Source organism: Brachionichthys hirsutus, chromosome 9 (assembly GCF_040956055.1).
Source record: "Brachionichthys hirsutus isolate HB-005 chromosome 9, CSIRO-AGI_Bhir_v1, whole genome shotgun sequence".
Taxonomy (NCBI): domain Eukaryota; kingdom Metazoa; phylum Chordata; class Actinopteri; order Lophiiformes; family Brachionichthyidae; genus Brachionichthys; species Brachionichthys hirsutus.
In genome coordinates, this window is record NC_090905.1 from 2,552,790 (window position 1) to 2,571,874 (window position 19,085).

The 19,085-nt window shown below is 46.6% G+C and overlaps 2 protein-coding genes across 2 annotated transcripts in view; one reads left to right on the top strand and one right to left on the bottom strand.

The window, feature by feature from the left end:
• The window catches only part of dock7 (dedicator of cytokinesis 7), a 28,427-nt gene that overhangs the window by 6,207 nt on the left and 3,135 nt on the right, over positions 1–19,085 (bottom strand). Inside the window, exons 7-36 of the mRNA XM_068743323.1 lie at positions 18,998–19,083; positions 18,817–18,883; positions 18,273–18,422; positions 18,039–18,119; positions 17,701–17,863; positions 17,314–17,456; positions 17,112–17,205; positions 16,833–16,995; positions 9,793–9,910; positions 9,620–9,690; positions 8,869–9,007; positions 8,681–8,782; positions 8,392–8,478; positions 7,986–8,217; positions 7,708–7,872; positions 7,480–7,500; positions 7,112–7,281; positions 6,535–6,627; positions 5,233–5,322; positions 4,439–4,534; positions 4,230–4,370; positions 3,959–4,072; positions 3,673–3,840; positions 3,426–3,565; positions 3,184–3,353; positions 2,851–3,029; positions 2,544–2,726; positions 2,181–2,340; positions 1,919–2,015; positions 33–129 (exon numbers count right to left, since the gene is read on the bottom strand). Coding sequence (XP_068599424.1) covers positions 33–129; positions 1,919–2,015; positions 2,181–2,340; positions 2,544–2,726; positions 2,851–3,029; positions 3,184–3,353; positions 3,426–3,565; positions 3,673–3,840; positions 3,959–4,072; positions 4,230–4,370; positions 4,439–4,534; positions 5,233–5,322; positions 6,535–6,627; positions 7,112–7,281; positions 7,480–7,500; positions 7,708–7,872; positions 7,986–8,217; positions 8,392–8,478; positions 8,681–8,782; positions 8,869–9,007; positions 9,620–9,690; positions 9,793–9,910; positions 16,833–16,995; positions 17,112–17,205; positions 17,314–17,456; positions 17,701–17,863; positions 18,039–18,119; positions 18,273–18,422; positions 18,817–18,883; positions 18,998–19,083 — 3,780 coding nt within the window. The remainder of the gene's footprint in view (positions 1–32; positions 130–1,918; positions 2,016–2,180; positions 2,341–2,543; positions 2,727–2,850; positions 3,030–3,183; positions 3,354–3,425; positions 3,566–3,672; positions 3,841–3,958; positions 4,073–4,229; positions 4,371–4,438; positions 4,535–5,232; positions 5,323–6,534; positions 6,628–7,111; positions 7,282–7,479; positions 7,501–7,707; positions 7,873–7,985; positions 8,218–8,391; positions 8,479–8,680; positions 8,783–8,868; positions 9,008–9,619; positions 9,691–9,792; positions 9,911–16,832; positions 16,996–17,111; positions 17,206–17,313; positions 17,457–17,700; positions 17,864–18,038; positions 18,120–18,272; positions 18,423–18,816; positions 18,884–18,997; positions 19,084–19,085) is intronic.
• angptl3 (angiopoietin-like 3) lies at positions 11,997–14,889 on the top strand. The gene is made up of 7 exons (XM_068743736.1): positions 11,997–12,524; positions 12,967–13,077; positions 13,254–13,365; positions 13,453–13,566; positions 13,859–13,954; positions 14,305–14,571; positions 14,705–14,889. The coding sequence occupies exons 1-7, from the start codon at positions 11,997–11,999 to the stop codon at positions 14,887–14,889; spliced, it is 1,413 nt and encodes a 470-aa protein (XP_068599837.1).

A 19,085-nucleotide genomic window follows, 5' to 3' on the forward strand; every position in this document is an offset into this window, starting at 1 on the left:
AACTCGACTGAGTTCTTGGTGTTCTCGCATACCTGTACAACAATCTCCAACGTATCCAGAATAATTATGTTGGCCTCGGTCGCAAGGTTACCGTCGATAAGTGCTTCGTGCTCCAGCTCCGCTCTGGTCCTGCAACGAAGAAACCAGCGAAGGCCGTCACCGAATTATCAGCGTTGCTGAAGACGCAGCCTTGAACGAGCTTCCAGTCAACACGTCATGCAAGCAACTGCCCATAACCACAGACGAATGTGGGAAGCATGTCCGGGTCGAGCCCTCGACCAGTCGTCTTAAACTTTGCCCGTTTCCTTTATGACTCCAGATGTTTTAAAACCTGCCGACACACAGGTATCCCCTCAGAGAGTCACGAGGTTTGAAGGTTTGAAGGTGAATAGTCCTTATTATTTATTAAGAAATTAGCTTCACAACCTATTTCTGGTCTACAGAAAGAAAACTAAACATGTGATTCCTACACGGAATGGGTTTTGTGGAGAATTTTTGTATTGCGATGCGTATCTTCGTCCTAGGAATTGCTTTATAATAACGGTTCCAAATCGGTTTACAGGATTAATCAAAGCTTGTTAGCCTGAAAGTGAACAGGAATTATTCCAGCTTGGCCTCACTGGTGCAGCGTATCGATGAGATCCTCCAAAGACCATTAACTACAAACCTCATTCCACTTTAAGTTCTGTCCCCAAATTGAGCTCGATTTGAATTTTCAGCATCCTGTCATCGTAACCACGATGGACTCTGGACTCGTCACTGCGCTTTTCCCTCTCAGGTAATAACCGACAAAGTTATAGAGGAGACGGAGACTGTCGGAACGTCAGCTGGCACATCGGAACTGAACGGCAAAACACAGGCTGAGGTCGAGATTTCTCATTTCTTACAGCTTTAGCAAGCGGTCATGGTTTATCCGACCAAACGGCATGGCGGTATTGTGGAGTCATTTTGACACACAAATGCATGATTTCAATTTGTCTTGCTTTTTTTGCAGCGCAGCAACCAGAAAGACACACAAGTCAAAACCCCAAAAGCAAAAAGCACACGTGTTTAGAAGCGAAACAGACGCACTGAAACCACTAGCAACCCCGAGACAGACACTGTTACCAGGACAGAGGGACTGATGGGACGGGGGGGGGGGTCTCTGTCAGTGCATTCATGTGCATATATGAGCTTAGAAAGTCAAAATGTAGAAGAAATGAATCATAACATTGGTGCATCGGCATCTAGAATAATAAGCACGGGTCACCCAAAAGCAAGAAAACGAGACTTACTCGAAGTTAATTAGAAGATAATCTATTACTAAATCACTTTTTCTCTTATTTTTTTGCACATAGCAACTATCTAACTGCTCAAAAGCAAGTGAATACACTACAGTGAAGAGAAACTAAAGGAGGTGGGGGGGGGGGGGGGATTTTAAAAAGAGCACACAGCAAATAGGGACCATACAATACCTGACTGATCTGTGACTCCTACATAAACAGCAACGTGAGAGAACAAATGGAAATTAAAAGAAAACAAAGGTCGGCGCTGAGTTTTCAAAAGAAGAGGGGGGGGGGGGGGAGCAACATGTCAAACCATAAAAAAGTGTAGCGCCATATCTTTAGTCACCAATCCGACCGGGATAAGATACAAAGCCGAAGCCTTTTTATTTCAAGAGTTCAGGCAACACAGACTTTTGTTACTGCTGGGCAAACACTTTAAGAACTTTAACACCCGACCATCATATTTTAAATGTCCATAGAAAATAAGAGAAAAAATGGAGCCTCAGATCTGAGGTTAAAGTTGACATTTATGGCTCATAAACAAAAACCCAGGGGACACAGATCAATTTTAAATTTTGCGCCTTTTGGATTTGGGTTCTGAATTTGACTTGTAAGGGGGGGGGGGGGGGGGGTAAGTGTTAAAAAGAACGTACTTGTCCATCTTTTCGCTGTTTTGTCTCCAGTGGGTCATGTCCTTCCTCCATCGCAGGTTCTCTTGACTTCCAAAAGCACTTCCAGAAGGACTCCTCTCTAAAAGGAGGACACATGATTTCATGCAGGTTGCCGTGGGACACAGGGAGCGTGTACATTCAAATGGGACTGACTGACTTTGTCTACTTGTACACGCTCCCAGGATATGCAGTTGTTCGATTACATATGAAAGCCTGCGGCAAAAATGCTTGGCCCCCGCCCCACCTAACTGTCCTCGGCTGCGTCGCACCATCTCCTGCCTGGCGCCGATGCTCCCCAGTATGGCCTCCTCCAGCTTGGCTTTCATATCTTTGGACTTCTTAAAGGTCAGGCTGTTCATTCGTTCAAACGCCTTCTTACCCTGCATGGTGAACACAACATGGGCCTTGTATCCATGAGGCGGAGGGCAAAGCAGGGGGGGGGGGGGGGGGGGCAGAGAAGACAGCGAGGAAAGTTATTTGCAGCACAGCGGTCAGCAAGCGGCGCGGGTTAGAGACGCATGCACACAAAAGCAGAGCGCTAGCCGGCAGCAGGCTTTGAAATGCACAGTTAGCGGCGCACTGAGGAGGCGAAGCACGTCGCCGTTACCTTGTACTCAAAGCAGGACACACAGAGGTAGAGGAGATCCAGCAGGCGGTTCAGCTGCAACACCGACAGGTCCGTGAACCACTTCTGTAGCACCAGCTCGTCCGCGTTCTTCAGCACCCACAGCAGGCAGATGAGCAGGCTGCGACTGGACTCCGCCGAGAAGCTGCCGTGTTGTCGACTCGCCTGGAGAGGCGGACCGGGCCCGATCGGCAGAGAGGAGGGAGAGCACGGAGGGACCAACAGAAAGGAGGCATGGACAGAATTAGCGATGTGTCAATTACGCATAACGTCAGGAACAGGGACTGACCTGCGAGTTGAGCAGGAAGCTGCTCGGTCTGGATATCGGAGAGGCGGCGGAGGTGCCCGCTATCGCCATGGCAACAGTCTGGCTGATCAGACTGTTACCTTCTCCTTCCGTTTCTTCTCCAGCGCCGCCCGTCGCTGTCCCCTGGGGACCGCCCGACCGGCCCCACTGGTTATGAGACTCTGGAGACGCAAAGAGACAAAACAGGGATGAACCGTCGAGGAATAAAAGCTCCAACGGTGGTTTTAAGTTAGCACCAAACAAGCAGCAGCCCGACTTAGAGCCAAGATCGGTGCTGCATGTTGGGTAAAAATAAATGTCATAAAAAACAATCACCGGTGAAGTCGTGGAGCTGAGGTAGGGTTTCCATGATGATGCCAATGAGAGGCAGGTAAAGCATGGCCACTCTGGCCTTGACCTCCGGATCAGCGTAGCGCGGGTCGGAGTCGTGGCTGGAGAGGAGGTTATGAACGACGCTGACCACTTTCTTATGCAAGCCAAACATCCTGCAGGAAAACAGCGGTCAGAATGAGACTCAGCAACCCGTTTGCTTTACGGACCGTCCAAAGCGTACTGACCCCTCGTTTTCCGGGTCCAGTATTACAGACAGTTCTGACAGTACAAGCCCGGCCAGGTAGTGCTGCTCTCTGAAGGGGACGGACAGTTCGAACATGTTGGCTATCTTTTGGTCCTGGACATGTGTGGAGAACCCAGAGCTCTGTGAGGGCGGAGGGGGGGGGGCATCCAAACACTGTTAATACCTTTTATGCGATTACTGTTGCTGTAAATGAAGTTTACATTTCTCTCCGCCCCATTTTGTCTGACCTGCGAAGTCGCTGAAGACACAGAGGGCGAGGGTGAGGCGGGCGGAGTGAGGAGACTGCAGGGCAGGTTGAGGGTGACGTAGTGTTCGTGGCTGCAGACGATTCGCAGGAAATCGAGCCTCAGAGACTCCAAGACCGAGTTCTGGAGAGCGTAAAGCTTTGTGGATACCTGGAGCGAAGACAAGACGAACAGTCCTATGAATTAACCTGCTTTGCCTTTTACCCTTAAAAAAAAAATCTGGGATCGAGGCCATATTTCTGTCTGTGAATTCAAAGGAGACATTTACCTGCTTCCAGTAAGCTCTGATTAACGTAAAGACAAATCCTCGGTCCATAACCGACAGCAAATCGTTGAGGAAGAACGCCAGGCTCGTATTCAGTCTCTCCACCAACTCTAGGTCCTGAATGGATGAAATGCACGTTCACGTGGAACATCTTTGTGGCCCCCCCGCAAATATCATGCCAACATTAGGAAAGACAAAAGCATTAATATAAGCTACGTCTCGAACTTAAAGACATGCCACACATCCCCTGGCAACACTTGATTCTGTCACTTGCCTTCTGGAATCGAGAAACGATGTCCCCGGCGATGGTGCTGACCAAGGCTGTGATGTCATCCATGAAGCGCTCTGGGAAGCGGTTCTTCCTGGGCGACTCCAAGCGGTCGGTGAAGTACAGGTGGTGGATGACGCTCTTCACCTGCGGTAAACGAGGGGTGTAGGATGACACGTCGGCACGGCGACACACGCCAAAGCTCATTATCCTACCATCAATTCAAAGAAAAACCAGGCCTGTTGTAGAGCGCCCTCCCTGACGCTCCCACTGCTCACCACCCACTGCAGGGCCAACTCCTCGTGAAAGAGCTGAGAAGAGAAACGTAGACGAAACAGAGGAAGGAGTGGAGAGGGAGGAAACAGAGGGGAGGCGGCAGCACAGCCAGATAAAGACGACGTGAGTTTAACAGAAGAACTTTCTCATCAACAGGTAGAAGAAGAAGAATTTATTACTCCTGATTATTGCTTTAAGCATTATCCATCAATACAATGTTTTAGATATGCAAAGCCAACATCCAACAGTCAAGCTAACATGTTATTCCAGAATCTGACCGGTCTTCCATCATTTTTTCTAAATTGGAAATGCCCGATTGATAACTAAATGTGTACACTGATGAATATGAGCTATATATTATCTTCTCTATACTTTACAGCTGTATTTACAACATAATTAAATCTTTTAAGCAGACAGGTGACAACCCAAAAAACTGAAACTGTCTCTTTCTAAAACAAAAAACTAAATGTACATATTCTCAAAGCATGGGGGAATAAAATACTTCCCAGACTGGTGTGTAAAATACCACCAACATTCATGTCGCATCTAAAACTCCTGAAAAACATTCAGAGCAAGAGTCCAATCACTCGACATTCAGCATTCACCAAGACGCCACGATCACCAAGCACGACATCAACCAAACCAAGAGGCACACATCCACAGACAGGACAGGTGAGGAGGCAAGTAAGGAGGCGGGCAGGATTGGCTCCTCCCCCAGTGCGAGTGGCTCTACCTTTTTTGTGGGCAACCGTCCCGTTAAAGTTTGCAAGAAACTGGCGCTCTCGGTGTGCGACGACATGCGATTGCCACAGCGCTCCATGGCCTATGAATGGAATGAATGGAACGGTGACAACAAGGTTAGTGGAGGAGCAACGGATGCGCGGGGGTCGCACCTTCTTCCTCAGCACACAGGGAAAATGTGTATGCTGGGTAACACACACACACACACACACACACACACACAGATACGCACAAACCTTTATGTGATTTCTTGCACACACTTGTCACACATCTAGACACGAGACAATTAGACACAGGAAATGGGCACAACCCTTAAAAGCGTGGTGCCCATTAGCTTCAACGGTATGACGCACCGGACGCCTCAAAGGGAGGCTCCAACATGGCCACAACATGGATCCTGGTATAGAAATATCTCAGACATTAAATGGAACAACGCCAAAATGAAATAGATAAACGTTAAATGCTCTGTAACTGGCAGAGCAGCCCGTTTAATGGTTCCATCCAGCAGTGGCTTCAAGTTCAAAAGATGCAAAAGGTCTCGACAATGAAAGTTTAAAATCAATAGTGACAAACACAGGCTATGTAAAAGCATTGAGGGTAGGACATCACATGATGCAGACAAAGGCGTTACACACACACACACACAGAGTACGTACGCACCATGCTTTAGTAAACAACACGGATGCTATGCAGGGTTAGTGGAACAAGAGATGCAGGGATTTCAGTGCGAGAGATGACAAAAGGATGAATCAGTCACAAACAGAAAGGAGACATTTTAAAGGAATGGCAGGAATGAAGAGCCAGCACTGAATTATTTGAATTTATTCTGTCTTTACATGCAAGAATTGAGAAAAAGGGAGGTGATAGATGTGATAATTATGGAGGAACGGCACTCGAGCATGAGATAGAGGGTCATGGAGGCGGCCGTGACTCTCATGTGTGAGCTCATGGGAGGGTTGTGGTTTTTACCGAAACACTGAAATATTTGGAAGTTCTGGTCCTTTTTTTTTGTCTTATATGGTTTGCAATTCTCCCAAGGATTGAGAAACAGCGAGTTTAAATCCCTTGAAGAAGCTTCGAGCTGATAAATCATGGATGTGATCCTTGATCCTGATCTTAAACCTCTGGAGGAAACGGATCGTCACTCTCACCGAGTCTTTGAGAATCTGGGCCGAATCACATGAATTAACCAAAAGTCCAAATATCCCAGTGTCCCTTCAAAGTGAATCGGGTGAGGGTTTTTTTTCTCCCTCACGGTGAGGTGAAGTGGAGGACCAGGTATTCAAAAAACCACCTGCATGGTTTCTGGAGCAGACTCGGGGCTGGATCCCCAGGGGGCGCTATTGCAGCCCATGGCGTGCACCCACGAGTTGGAGCGGTCTAAGCCCTGGTCATACCGAGGTCAAAGGACACAAGGCAGGCAGGAAGCGAGGGAGAGAGAGCGAGCAGCACGGGGGGGGGGGGGGGGGGGGGGGATAACGACAGGTCAAAGAGGTCAGGACTGCTGAAAGATGCCCAAAGATTACAAAAAAAAATAAAGGTTAGCTGTCAGTAAATTTAAAAAGCCAAATCATCAACACAGAGGAGCAAAGCACACGTTCTCTCATTGCCAAGGAGTAACACGCCCCCCCCCTGCCCTCCCGCCCCCCAGAGACAACACAGAAAGGTCAAGGATGAGCAGTAAAGGCAGCGTCCATCAGACATGACGACGTGCTGGCGTTAAGACTAACAAATGTTTAATATCTTCAAAATCAAAACACACCATGTTTGTGTTGTTTACAGTCACGTGTTTTCTTTTTGAAAACATCCCACATATCCAAATCTTCTACACGCGACTTAATGACATCACAAATCAAGGCGAATCAGCTCACCTTGCTGCCAATGATGGCGCGGACTTCGTCGTCCGGAGAGGTGGGCGTCCCGGAAATGTCAGGGTTGCTGTTGCTTAGGCTACGGGAGCGGTTGAGGTTAAGGCTGGCCGGTCGAACAGCAGAACGGGCCATAGTGGCGTAGTGGACCGAACCGCCCAACCCTCCTGGGGCTGGGATGGCAAGGAGAGGAAGGAAAATGGGGATACCGAGATGTGATGGGGAGAACTACTCGGAATAACTCACTTTATTGGACAGCTTTGATAGTCTTCGGGATAAATCAGGAGGACAGTTGCATGTCATTTTTATTTTAAGGTGAGAAATCATTGCACAAAGTGCATGCGGGGAGGGGTGGGGGGGGGGGGGTGTACCTGTTAGGGATGAGTCGGGGTCTGTGTTGAGCAGGCAGAAGACAAAATAGATGCAGGGGAAAAAAAAGCAAAAGCAAAAAAAAAAGAAATAGAAGAGGTAAATTCATGGCAGGCAGGCTTAATGATAAAACCCGGTGAAGGGATTGGATGTTAAAGAGCAGAAAACAGGAGAAAACAGAAACGCAGACGTAGGATAAAGAAAACGAGACGCCTTTGACAGTAACATACCTGGGGAGGGCGAGTTGGGGTCGGCGCTGGGCAAGCGGAAGACGTAGTGGATGTAGGACGACAGGAGGCCGTTACGGCCATGCATGTCCTGGCTGGTGTCCAGGTATTTATGGAGCCGGTTCGCAATGGACGCCATGACCTCGAAGGACGCCTGGCCCAGATTCACTGGCCCAAACGGAAACAGAGCGACTTGTGAGCGCGGACGCAGACGTGACATGGGTCTGTGCGAAGCCGCTCAATGCTAAAAGAGAACGTCCAATAATTCAGCGTTGCCACACCTATCTGTCCAGCGATGACCGGCGGCCGTACGACAAGCAGCACCAACTTATCCAGCAGAAGGTGAAGGAAGCGGACGACCGGCTCCAGCTGGGAAGAGTTGAGCGCCACGATGCTGGTCTTGAGCTCAGCCTCGAGGTTGTTCTCCATGATCCGCATGTCTCCGATCCTGACTGGGAACATGTGTTCGTCTAAAGCGTGTACCAGGGCAAAGAACTTATCCAGGTACTGGTCCTGGGGCGGGAAAGAGGTGCGTTGTGGAAGCGCCAAAGATGACGGAGTGAGCTTTAATTAATTTTCCAGCCACATTCACACTCTGCTCACACATGAATGAGGAAGAGGGGAATAGGGGAATAAGGAAAACGACCACCTTCCTCAGAAACATTGTACGATATACAATCCCGTTACCTGAGTGTGGATTGCTGAAAAAGTCGCCACCTCCACATTAAATACCCCTCGATGGTTGTCAACCCACTTCATCCCTGGGAGAGGAACCTAAAACACAGCGACACCTGAGGAAATCTCTGCTGCACGGATTGAATGAGGACGGGCCCTAAAAGATTAACGTTCACGCTACGCACGATGCAGAAATTCATCTCGACTTAAGGATTTAAAAGCTGTTCCAACTAAACAAAGGACAGTTTGCATTGCCCAATTTGAATTTGTTTGTCAAAAAAAAAAGAAATACAAATCTTACATCAGGTGAGAGAACAGAGTAGGATTGTGGGGGTTTTTCCAGAGAAACGGGCAGACAGAAGTGTCCCGTTCGCAGACGCCCGCTCTGCAGCATGGGAATCCACTAGAAAGAGAGCGCAAATAAAAACCGGCTCGTCGCAGAAACCGTTGTGATTAGCGTTTATTGTAGCTGGCCGTGGCGCTGCTTACCGTGTAACCCACGGGGGTCTCCAGGGGCGTGTTCTGTTTCTGCTGGCAGCTGACGTGGTAAAAGGTGAAAAGGATGTGGTGATGGTCCGACAGCGAGGCAGGCAGCTTGATCTTGACCTCGTCGTGAAAGTCCGGCGATCTGTTAACAGCAAGAATGGAACTGTCAAACCCCTTCAGGCTTGAAATAACCGACATCCACTTCAAAGTGCGACAAAAGACATTCCATTCCCATGGGAACCAACATTTCTGTTACAGACCCAAACAGGACAACATTTCCAGGCAGCCCTCAAGACCACCAAACATTTACGATTAGACTCGTTTCTTTTTCTTTCCTTGACATCCAATGTTCTCGGAATGTTCCTTTTACAGGATTTGAAATGATAGAAATTCTACATGAAATGCAGGTGAAATATAGAAAGTAATTGACTATTTCCACTTCTTGGGGGCTGAAAGGCCGTCTTGGATGGATGTGCATTACGCTCCGGTTGATAAATTTTAACCTTCAAAAAGGTATGACCCCAGGGTGGCAAGTGAAAAACTGCTGGAAGTAAAAAACACCTAATAGTGGTGATAAAATATTAGAGACCCCCGAGCCCTAATGTAGAAATATTGGAGCCATAGACACCATCAAGATAAAAAAAAAAAAAAAGGGTAATAGAAGATATGAAGCTTAACCTATTTTTTTCCCCCCACTTATATTTAGTCACCGTTCTACTCACAGGATTAAAGAAAGGCCGAAGGAAGCACTGACCTGTTGTGGTACACCACAGCAGTGTAGGCTTCTTTAAAGAAATCTGCACAGCTTGACTTTCCAAATATCACCTGGGAGGGACACACACACACACACACACACACACATTGAAATGATTTGTCACCTTGTGCAATAAAAGGAAAGAGAAACGCTGCCCGCTGGTCATCGTGTACCGGCATTGCATTGTTCGGGTCCTCTCCATTCATGAACTGCACTTTGACTGTGATGTTGCGGGCGGAGCCTTGCCGGTTGGCAAAGTTGAGACTCTGAGGGTTTACGTAGAGCAGATTCCTAAAAGACAAACACAAAGGACACAAGGCACGCTGTGATTTAACCACCGACCGTTGGGGGTTCCTGGATTCCCTTATTCCTGTGTGGAACATTGAAATAAAAGCAAAGTCGAGCTTTGGAGTGGGAAGCACGCATTTGACAGCGCTAGACGTTGAGCTTTTGTCACGAGAGTAGCCTTTCCAATTAAATGATATAAACTCTCTCCAAATAAAAATTGCATGGCGGATCTTAGTGGATTCTGCTCGACAACAGTCAAAGCAATGCAATACATTTACAATAACGGAAGCGGTTGAGAGGACTGGGGAATTTTTTGGAAGAAATGTCCTCAGAAAAACAAGGGATAATACATTTCTGGAAAAGGGGGAGGGGGAGGCCCCACATTCGAAGCGCAAAGTAACCCGGGATCATCTGACAAACCGCAATGGCGTAGTCCAATCTGAGTGGGTGGCCCCAGAGAGACCATAGCTGGAACCACAACTGACAAGGAAGCGTGGGAATCTGTCTGGGACGATGGTTGGAATTTTACTCTCCCATCTTGTGTTGACCCCCCCCCCCCCCCCAAACAAGAATGTCCAAATAACTAAAATGGAAGCCTTGGAAAAAGGTTGTTTAATTTGAATCTAAACAGAGCTAAATATAGCCTGATGACTTACTAAGTGTGGCAAACATGAAATAGCCATAAGATTCCATCTGCTCAGCTATGCTTGAATACAGTGATAGAGGACGTTGCCGAGACAACGGGTCTCCCAGGATACCGAAATATATTTAGGAGATAGTAACCAACCATTAACCATTTTGAACTCAGAGGTTAGATAAGAGGACAAAGTCATTGTTTGCTTATTCTAAACATATATCGGCGTGTGGTTTTTACGGAAAGGCCAGGTGAACGCAGTTTTCTACCGACTCAGATAATGCCGAAAAGGAGTGAGAAAGCACGGCCAGCATACTGAGGAACCCCTGCGTTGCATTTTTTAATAGTAATGGAGATCAGCTCCAGAAACTAAACCAACTAGAAGGAGCCCAAAGTCCAAGTCGTAACAATGGAAACAGGGACATTTATAATATCCGAGGAATATGTTCTTTTTTTTATTCCATCATTCATTTTCCAAACCGCTTAGTCCGTTACCGGGTCGCGTCCGTTACTGCCCGATTCCAGCAGTCAGCAGGCAAGAAGCGGGGTCCGGTGGCGCCGCGGTAAGCGCTGTTTCCTCACAGCAAGAAGGTTGCAGGTTCTCTTTTTTGATATAAGTCTCCATCATTTTTATAACGGCAGGATTTAATGCAAAGAGAAGAAGTTTAGAGATAATCAGTAAAATCTAACTTCTGGTGGCATTGACAAAACATCCCATCAGGTATGACAAGCTTTGGGGGGGGAATGACACGGCTGAGCAATAAAAACAGAGATGATGAGTACACCCTGTCCAAATTCTCCAACATCATTCATGCCCAGAGGCCCAACCCTGGCCCAGGTGACAGCCCCACTTACCCTCCCCACACAAGACGAGAAGAAGGAGGGGAGCGAGAAAGAGAGCCCGGTGCTCGGCTGAATCAGCAAGATGCTAAATCAAAGCCAAGAGCATTAATTACAAGCAGCATCATCAATCAGAGCAAAGCGTGCGCAGGGCTTTAAGGTTTGAGATTGATCAGGATGACGATCCGTCAAAAACCTATGACGGTCGTTGTTGGCTTTCTGCTGATCAGCTAAAGCTCTGCAGCACAGATGGGGAGCAGAGTGGGATGGAGAGGGGACCGGGGTTAAATAGGCTGTAAAGAAGGGGGGGGTGTATATGCCATTTGCCCACTACAGTGATTTGTTTGTTCAGGAGGGGGAGGGATTTGGGAGGAGGTAGGGTACAGAGCTAAAACATAGTAGGGTTTAATGATCAGTTAATCCCCCCCCCCCCCCCCCCCCACCCTCCTCTGCTGGGAGGGCAGTATATAACAAAGGAGAGTCTGCAGCTCCACATCACTGCAACAGAACAGAAGTCTAGGCTGCAGGCAGGAGGGAGAGGAAAGACTAAGGAACAGGAGCCAGAGTATGAAGTAGACAATATTTCGCAATCCACGTTTGAGCAACAAAGTCAATATGGCACCGTTTTTCCTGCTGGTGCTTCTAGCTAGCTCCGCCGTCGACATCTCTCTGGAATCCTCCGGTAAGGAAAAGCATGCAACTCCTGACTCCCAGGTCCTCGCCACGGCACCGAGCCCAACAGAGGTGAAGTCTCGCTTCGCCATGCTGGATGACGTGCGTCTCCTCGCAAACGGACTCCTTCAGCTCGGCCAGAGTCTACGGGAGTTCGTCCACAAGACCAAAGCCCAAATCAACGACATCTTCCAGAAGCTGAACATTTTTGACCGCTCTTTTTACCAGCTCTCAGTGGTCACGTCAGAGATCAAGGAGGAAGAGGAGGAGCTGAAGAAGACCACCAATTTCTTGAAGGCCAACAACGAGGAGATCAAGAACCTTTCGCTGGAGATCAACTCGAAGATCAACAACATCGTGCAGGAGCGTTCGCAGCTGCAGAGCAAGGTGGGGAGCCTCGAGCACAGGCTGACGGGGCTGTCTCAGAGCATGCTGCCGGTCGATCAACTTGGTGAAATCCAAACGCTCAAGGTAAGCAGCTAATGGGAGCTGTAGGCAATTCCTCAATCCTCAAGACTGCATCGGACAAAGCCTAATGTGTGCACATCAAGCAAGGAATAAGCAAGCAAACAAGAAGTGAAAAAAGTTCAAGGAAGCGCATTTAATTAATTATTCTAAATAGCGCCGCCTCTAAATTATAGCTGGACATCGCTCAGAAGGGCAAAGGTCCCAAGATAAGCGTATGTGGTAATATTTATCCTCAATAGATGCACTACTCCTAAATCAATCTGTTGTGTTTGTTTATGTGGGACAAAGCCGCACGATTTGTGCGATTTCTGTCTTCATAACAGATTACATTTTGTTAATTATAAACCTGCATGTATATATTTTTTCTTTTAAATTAGGTGAGTCATGAAACTGAAATATAATAATTAGGAGAATTAAAAACAAAACTTTTTACTGGCATTATCAGGAGGTGATTGAATCTCAAGAGAAAACAATCTCTGATCTGCTGAAAGCTGTGAGGGAGCAACACGATCAGCTCGACAACCAGAAAACGAAAATTAAGACTCTGGAGGAAAAGGTATGCAACTGTTCAAAGAGGAGGTTTGATTTCATTCATCTCTAAAGGCCAAGCTGCTATCTGTAAGAATAGACATTGGTTTAATGTTTCTGCTCTACTTGTGCATATTCTGATTTTGACTGGAGTGCAATGTGACCATAATTTGGTATTGCAGATTAACTTGTGCTTTCTTTCAGATAAACTATGACGGATTTCAAGATACAGTCGACAAGCCAGTGGACTCAGACCCTTCAGTTCCTGATATGTTTGAATATCTGACAGAAAACTCAACTGGCATGGAGACGAATGGTAGTATTGTGTCAAATCGGGTGTTCAAAATATGTCTGAGGAAATTGGGGCGCATGCTTTATTTCGTTTTCTTCCTTGTCGTTTCAGACTTCCCCACGGACTGCAGTGAGCTGATTAACAAAGGAGAGGCAAACAGTGGCATCTACGTTATTAAGCCAAACCAATCAGAGCCTTTCAATGTTTACTGTGAAATGGGTTCAGGTGGGTGTGATTATAGCAGTCCTATGTGAGACTCTAAAAAAAAATGTTTCAAGAGTAGCATCCAACATGTACTAAAAATTCATCTGCTGCCATTTGTGCAATTTTCTGAGAATGGGTTTGGGAGTAAGGCACTTTTCATGAATTTGTGTCGTATGTACATGCAAAATTAGTAACCAAACAAATTTCCGAGGTAAGATTGACTTGTTTCATGCAAGTCAACATTTGCATCGTTACAGTACTTTGCCTGGCTAGCACAAGAGACACTTGAAATATGTTTCTACTTCTTCAACAGACGGGGTTTCAACGGTCATCCAACGCAGGATCGATGGTTCCGTGGACTTTGACCAGACATGGAACGCCTATGAGAGAGGCTTTGGAGACCTTCAAAGTGAGTTTTACTCCAATTATGCCAAAATAAGATACCACTAAGACTTCTATTTTATTTAGAATAATCCCTGCAGGCATGAATTTTAGTCACCAATTTATTTCAAAACCAACCCCTGAATGATTCTACTTCTCAGTTCCGTGCAGCAAATCCAGTCTCTCATCCTACTGGAGAATAATTAGAATCTGATATCTTGAATGACTGAATTAAAAGATATGTGAGAGATATGATCGACACGGGCGAGGGGGGGGGGGGCTGAAAGATTATAACATTTTATTTTTATTGTTTATGCAAAATATAAAGCAAAAAAGGCACAAACTGGGCTGTGTTTTTTTATTTTTGTTTTTTTCCAGAGAACTTCTGGTTGGGCTTAAAGAAGATCCACAGCTTCACACAGCAGGGAGTTTACGTCCTGCGTATTGATTTGAAGGACTGGAAGGAGGAGAAGCACTGGGTCGAGTACCGCTTCACGCTGGAGGGTCCCTCCAGAGACTACACCCTCCACGTCAGCCATTTCTCTGGTAACCTGCCAGATGCCATGGCCAACAGCACCACCAGGAGATTCTCAACAAAAGACAGAGATAACAACAGCCACGTCAACTGTCCCCACAATCACACCGGTGCAGTAAATGATTTATGAGAAGCATATTACATATTTTGGCACCAACACATGGGTTGTGTTGTCCTTTTGTTAAGACGGACGTCAACATTTTGCTTATAAATCTCGTATTTCCTGTCCTGACTATTTGGCAGGTGGTTGGTGGTTCAATGCCTGTGGAGAGACAACCCTTAATGGACGACATTTGTGGCTGAGGGCAAAAGGACGTTCCGTAAGAAGGAGGGGGATTCTGTGGAAGCCTGGCACAGGGTCCTCATATTACCTTAAGACGACCAAGATCACCGTACGACCGGTCCGTGCAGCCGAGAACCTCAGCTGAGGCCCTCGACGTGTTCACTATGCTCAGTCAAAATGCTCCACAGAAGGGAAAAGCGAGGTAACACGGGCATTGCATATGTCTGAAACACTCAATTCTAACTTCAAAGGCTAATTTTATCTGATTGGTTCATGACAGATTTTTTGTAGACTGACGTTAACAGACAGATAACAGGATAAAGGTCTGCCAAGCAGAGCGTGTTGGCCAGATAGACGCAGTGATGCAACTGTGCCACACGGGTCATTAACCTATTGGGCCTCATCCAGAAGGCATAGTAGAGCTGAAATGTAATGTCCACACTCACATGCAAAATGGACATATTGATCCACATCAGCAATGAATCGATGCAGCCTAGAAAACTGTGTCAGATAGAAAAAGCACATGTGCTTTAAATGTATCTGACAGCTATGCTAACTACTTAAAATGAATTGTCAGCTATGTGATATGAACCTGTTGCATGTTCCCAGGGGCTGCAGGCACCAAATGGTTTCTGCATTTAGCATGCAAATGATGTAAGCTTGAGAGAAACACCGCATCACATCTCCCACATGTCCACATATATATAAATCCATGGCACACTACAAAAAAAAGTGTAGATTTAAAGCTTTGGTAGAACAAAGGCGAGTTTTTTTTTTTCCATTTGTATGTATTACTTGTTTGTTTTTAACTTTGGATTAGTATTTAAAATATGTCTGTGCCATTATATGACTGGCGCTGTTAGAAAAGCACAAGCTTCCTGTATTGCCTGTTGTTGAGTCATATTGACTTATTAGAACTGAACTAGCTTTCATTTAAATGCGCCTCGTACTAACAAGTATCCATGTACTCTAACAAACCGTATTTATGATGACCAAATAAAAATCTACTTTCTGAAAACAAAGTTTCAGCATTTTTCTTTTGTGTGAATTTTCTCTATCGTTTTGAACCAAAGAACACACCTCAACAGGGGATCCCACATAAAATAATTCCCAAATGATAAGATGTGGATGGTGTGGACAGATCCAATAGCCTTAAAAAGACGGCCCAGCTTGTTTTCCCTCTGACCAGCATGGACGCTCAGGAGGGGGTCAAACCAGCAACTGGCTGCTCTTTGTTAAGCTTTATCCTGGTTGGATTTGCGTAGCCACGGGGAGCTTGTTATGGTAAAGTGCTTAAAGTGAGCTTAAGCTATCCTCCACAGCAGAGGAAACGGTCGACCAATGAGGCAGAGCCACCTCAGTTAGAGGGACGTCTGCTTGATGTTAACACGATGAAAAACGCAACGTAGCGCCCCATCAGCTGGTACGTCCCAGTCGCATCATTACCATAACAGGCTGCAAGATAAAACTAAGGCATGTACTAACATGTATCTGCAGCTCAAAATGTACATTTAGCAAAGATTTAGTTCAAGCTCAAGTCCTGCATCCTATTTGTATTTTATAAAAACAGGGTTTCATGATAAACTTTAGGCTCTATGACCTCATGGAGCGTATCTGACGTTTACTTTAGAAAAAGTGCTGACAGATAAAAAAAAAAAAAAGAAAATCAAAGAAGAACTGCAACTGACCTTCACTAAAATGGTACTCGTTCAGACGGAATGGCAGACAGGAAGCAAACATGACCCGGTTTCAAACATCACAGGCTGCCTTCAGGCGCCGACTTGAGGTTGTCATCAACCGCTTATTGCAAGATTATTCAAACTTCGTGTTTGCCTCTGGCCCGTGAAAGCATATGCCACCCAAACTGCTTCCCCCCCCCCCCCCCCCCCCACACGGTCTGTTTTCCTGATGATAAATTCTAAAAGTATCCGTCATAAAAGTCTGGGCGGGACACAACCTCAACCTCAACCATGCAAATACAAAAGAATGAAACAAAAACAAGAGACGCCACTTCATCGTTAGGCCACAAGAAGGGGCCTCTGATACAGGAAGGGCTTGTAGTTTGGCAAACCGACATATGTTCTGTACCTGTATGTGGTGTTTGGCACATAGACGTCCCTGGCGGGGAACTCCAGGATCTCCCTCGTGGGGCGTACCCTGCTGTCTGGGTAAGGCTTGACCTGCAGAAGGTCAGGGGTCAAGCAGTAGTGGGGGTTCTCTGGAGCTGGAGAAATGTCCAACTTCAACTGGGCTGCAGTGTGAAGTGGCAGACGGGATGAGAAGGAGTGAGTGTGAAGGGAGGGCAAGTTGTCACGCAGGTTACAGATGAGCATCACAAGAACATGAAGGGAGGGCCCGTGTTTGTACCTGTGATGGGTCTGAGTCTCCTCAGCACCGAAGAGGGCCTTCTCATGTCGGCTAGGAACTTGTACAAGTCCTCATCGCTGAGTCTGTCCCCCTCCTAAAACACATGCAATGTGTACCACAAGTTCCTTTTGCTCTCGTATAGAAAGATGTGCATAAAAAATATATATATATATATAGATCAGACTAGTGTGTATTTTGTGACCTGTTTGAAGAAATTGGTGATGGTCAGTGTTGCAGGTCTGAAGCCCGTCAGACTGCATGATTCATCTCCGCTGGCGGTCCTCTCCAGGGAACGCCGTCCCATTATGCTTGAGTTTCTGCGTTCTGACCACGAGCCTTTTCTCTCTAAACACAGAAGAAACAAACAAAAGCTTTTTGTTTTTTTCCCTTCTGGGAATATTACAACGATCCCAAATTTCTACTCCGAGCAACAGGGTACGATGGAACGACGTGACCACGAGCCTCATACGTGACCGGAGGCATAGATGCATCACTGGCTGTGATTGGACTGAATCCTAGACCGCCGCCTTCGTTCTCCACCAAGTAACGTATGCCGACAGGTAAATTAAATTAGACGGCGATGTCAGACCTGAGAGACTCATCTCCAGCTCCGTATCCCTCTCAAGGCTGCCGGCGCTGTTCACGATGTTCATCAGGTGGATGGCGGTCCAGGCGAACGGCATGCGGTAGCGACCGAGACGCTGGCAGAACTGCTCCGATTGGCTGCGAAGCTTCTCCAGCTTCTCTTTGTTCTACAGCAAAATAAAACAGCTCATTGATTATAGTAAAGCTTTTTGTTTTGTTTTTATTCACCGACTTATTCATGATTATGCAACGTTTACACGATGATGATGAAACAGGTTTTAAAACTGAACAGAACGGATCAAAAGTGACCTTGGATGCCCAACATGGGATTGAGGATCATACCTTGGCAGCATCGGACTCTTTGAAGACCATGTAGGGCTCGGCACACTCCCCAATATCTCCTTGCTGCAGCACCTTTTCCAGCTAGGGAAGAAGTGGATTCCATCATAATCGATATAAAGCAATACAATTTGATTAAAGTTTGACTGTAAAAATACTACATTTAAATGGCACATCCAGCCCACATATTTATAATGGCTAAAAAAAATAAAAAGAAAGAATTTGGAACTGTCTGACCTTGATGACAAGGAAGACATCCTGGGAAGGATAGGTGATGGAGAAGATGGCCGAGCGCGCCAGCGTGGAGATGGCCGCTGTCTGGATGTGCGGACGCAGCATCGCCTTCGTCTGTTCGGAGTTGAGGTCGAAAAAAAAGTTCTCCGATATCTGAGGGACGCAGGAAAGGAACACAAACATAGCATGGTCACGGCACGGCAACAATTAGCATCTAAGAATTCTCCTCGTTACTGCGACCCGACGTCTTGCTCGTGATGACGAACACGCCAACATGAGGAGATAAATGACTTTTGGCATGATGCAGCTCACGTGTACTTATTCCTACTTAACTTGGCAACTGCTCCCCTCTAGTGTTTGACAATTCAAGGGAAGCTGGATGGTCTACAGATAGATACATGATTTAACTTCCTACAAACAAAACAGGGTCACCACAAAACGTTTTATAGTCCACTCATCAAAACTATTTTGGCCTACCAACAACTTTAATGGTTTGCAGGAGTGACCCAGTAACTCAAGGCTGACGAGGTAAAGCATAACAGCTTACCTTTTTCTTTTCCTTGACATCATATAAGGCCAAACTAGCAAATATGGGTTCGATCTCGATCTCGAACCTTCACGGGGAGAGAAAAGGGAATGGGTCAGCAGAAAGGAGCCGCTAAATAAAAGAGCGAAAAGGCTTTTTTCTGGTGGGGGGGGGGGGGGGGGGAGGACTCGCCACCACTTACTTCAAGGACAAGCACTTTACGAGTAGCCTTTGACCAAAATGTTCTTTAGGTACTTCAGGCACGCAGTGGCGCTCAATGGGCTCCTCCT

Excerpts from the sequence above, each read along its gene's own strand:
- angptl3 (XM_068743736.1), top strand. The coding sequence starts at position 11,997 with ATGGCACCGTTTTTCCTGCTGGTGCTTCTAGCTAGCTCCGCCGTCGAC. Across the intron at positions 13,078-13,253 it reads TTAAGACTCTGGAGGAAAAG|ATAAACTATGACGGATTTCA; the intron begins GTATGCAACTGT and ends GCTTTCTTTCAG. Across the intron at positions 13,955-14,304 it reads AGGCTTTGGAGACCTTCAAA|AGAACTTCTGGTTGGGCTTA; the intron begins GTGAGTTTTACT and ends GTTTTTTTCCAG.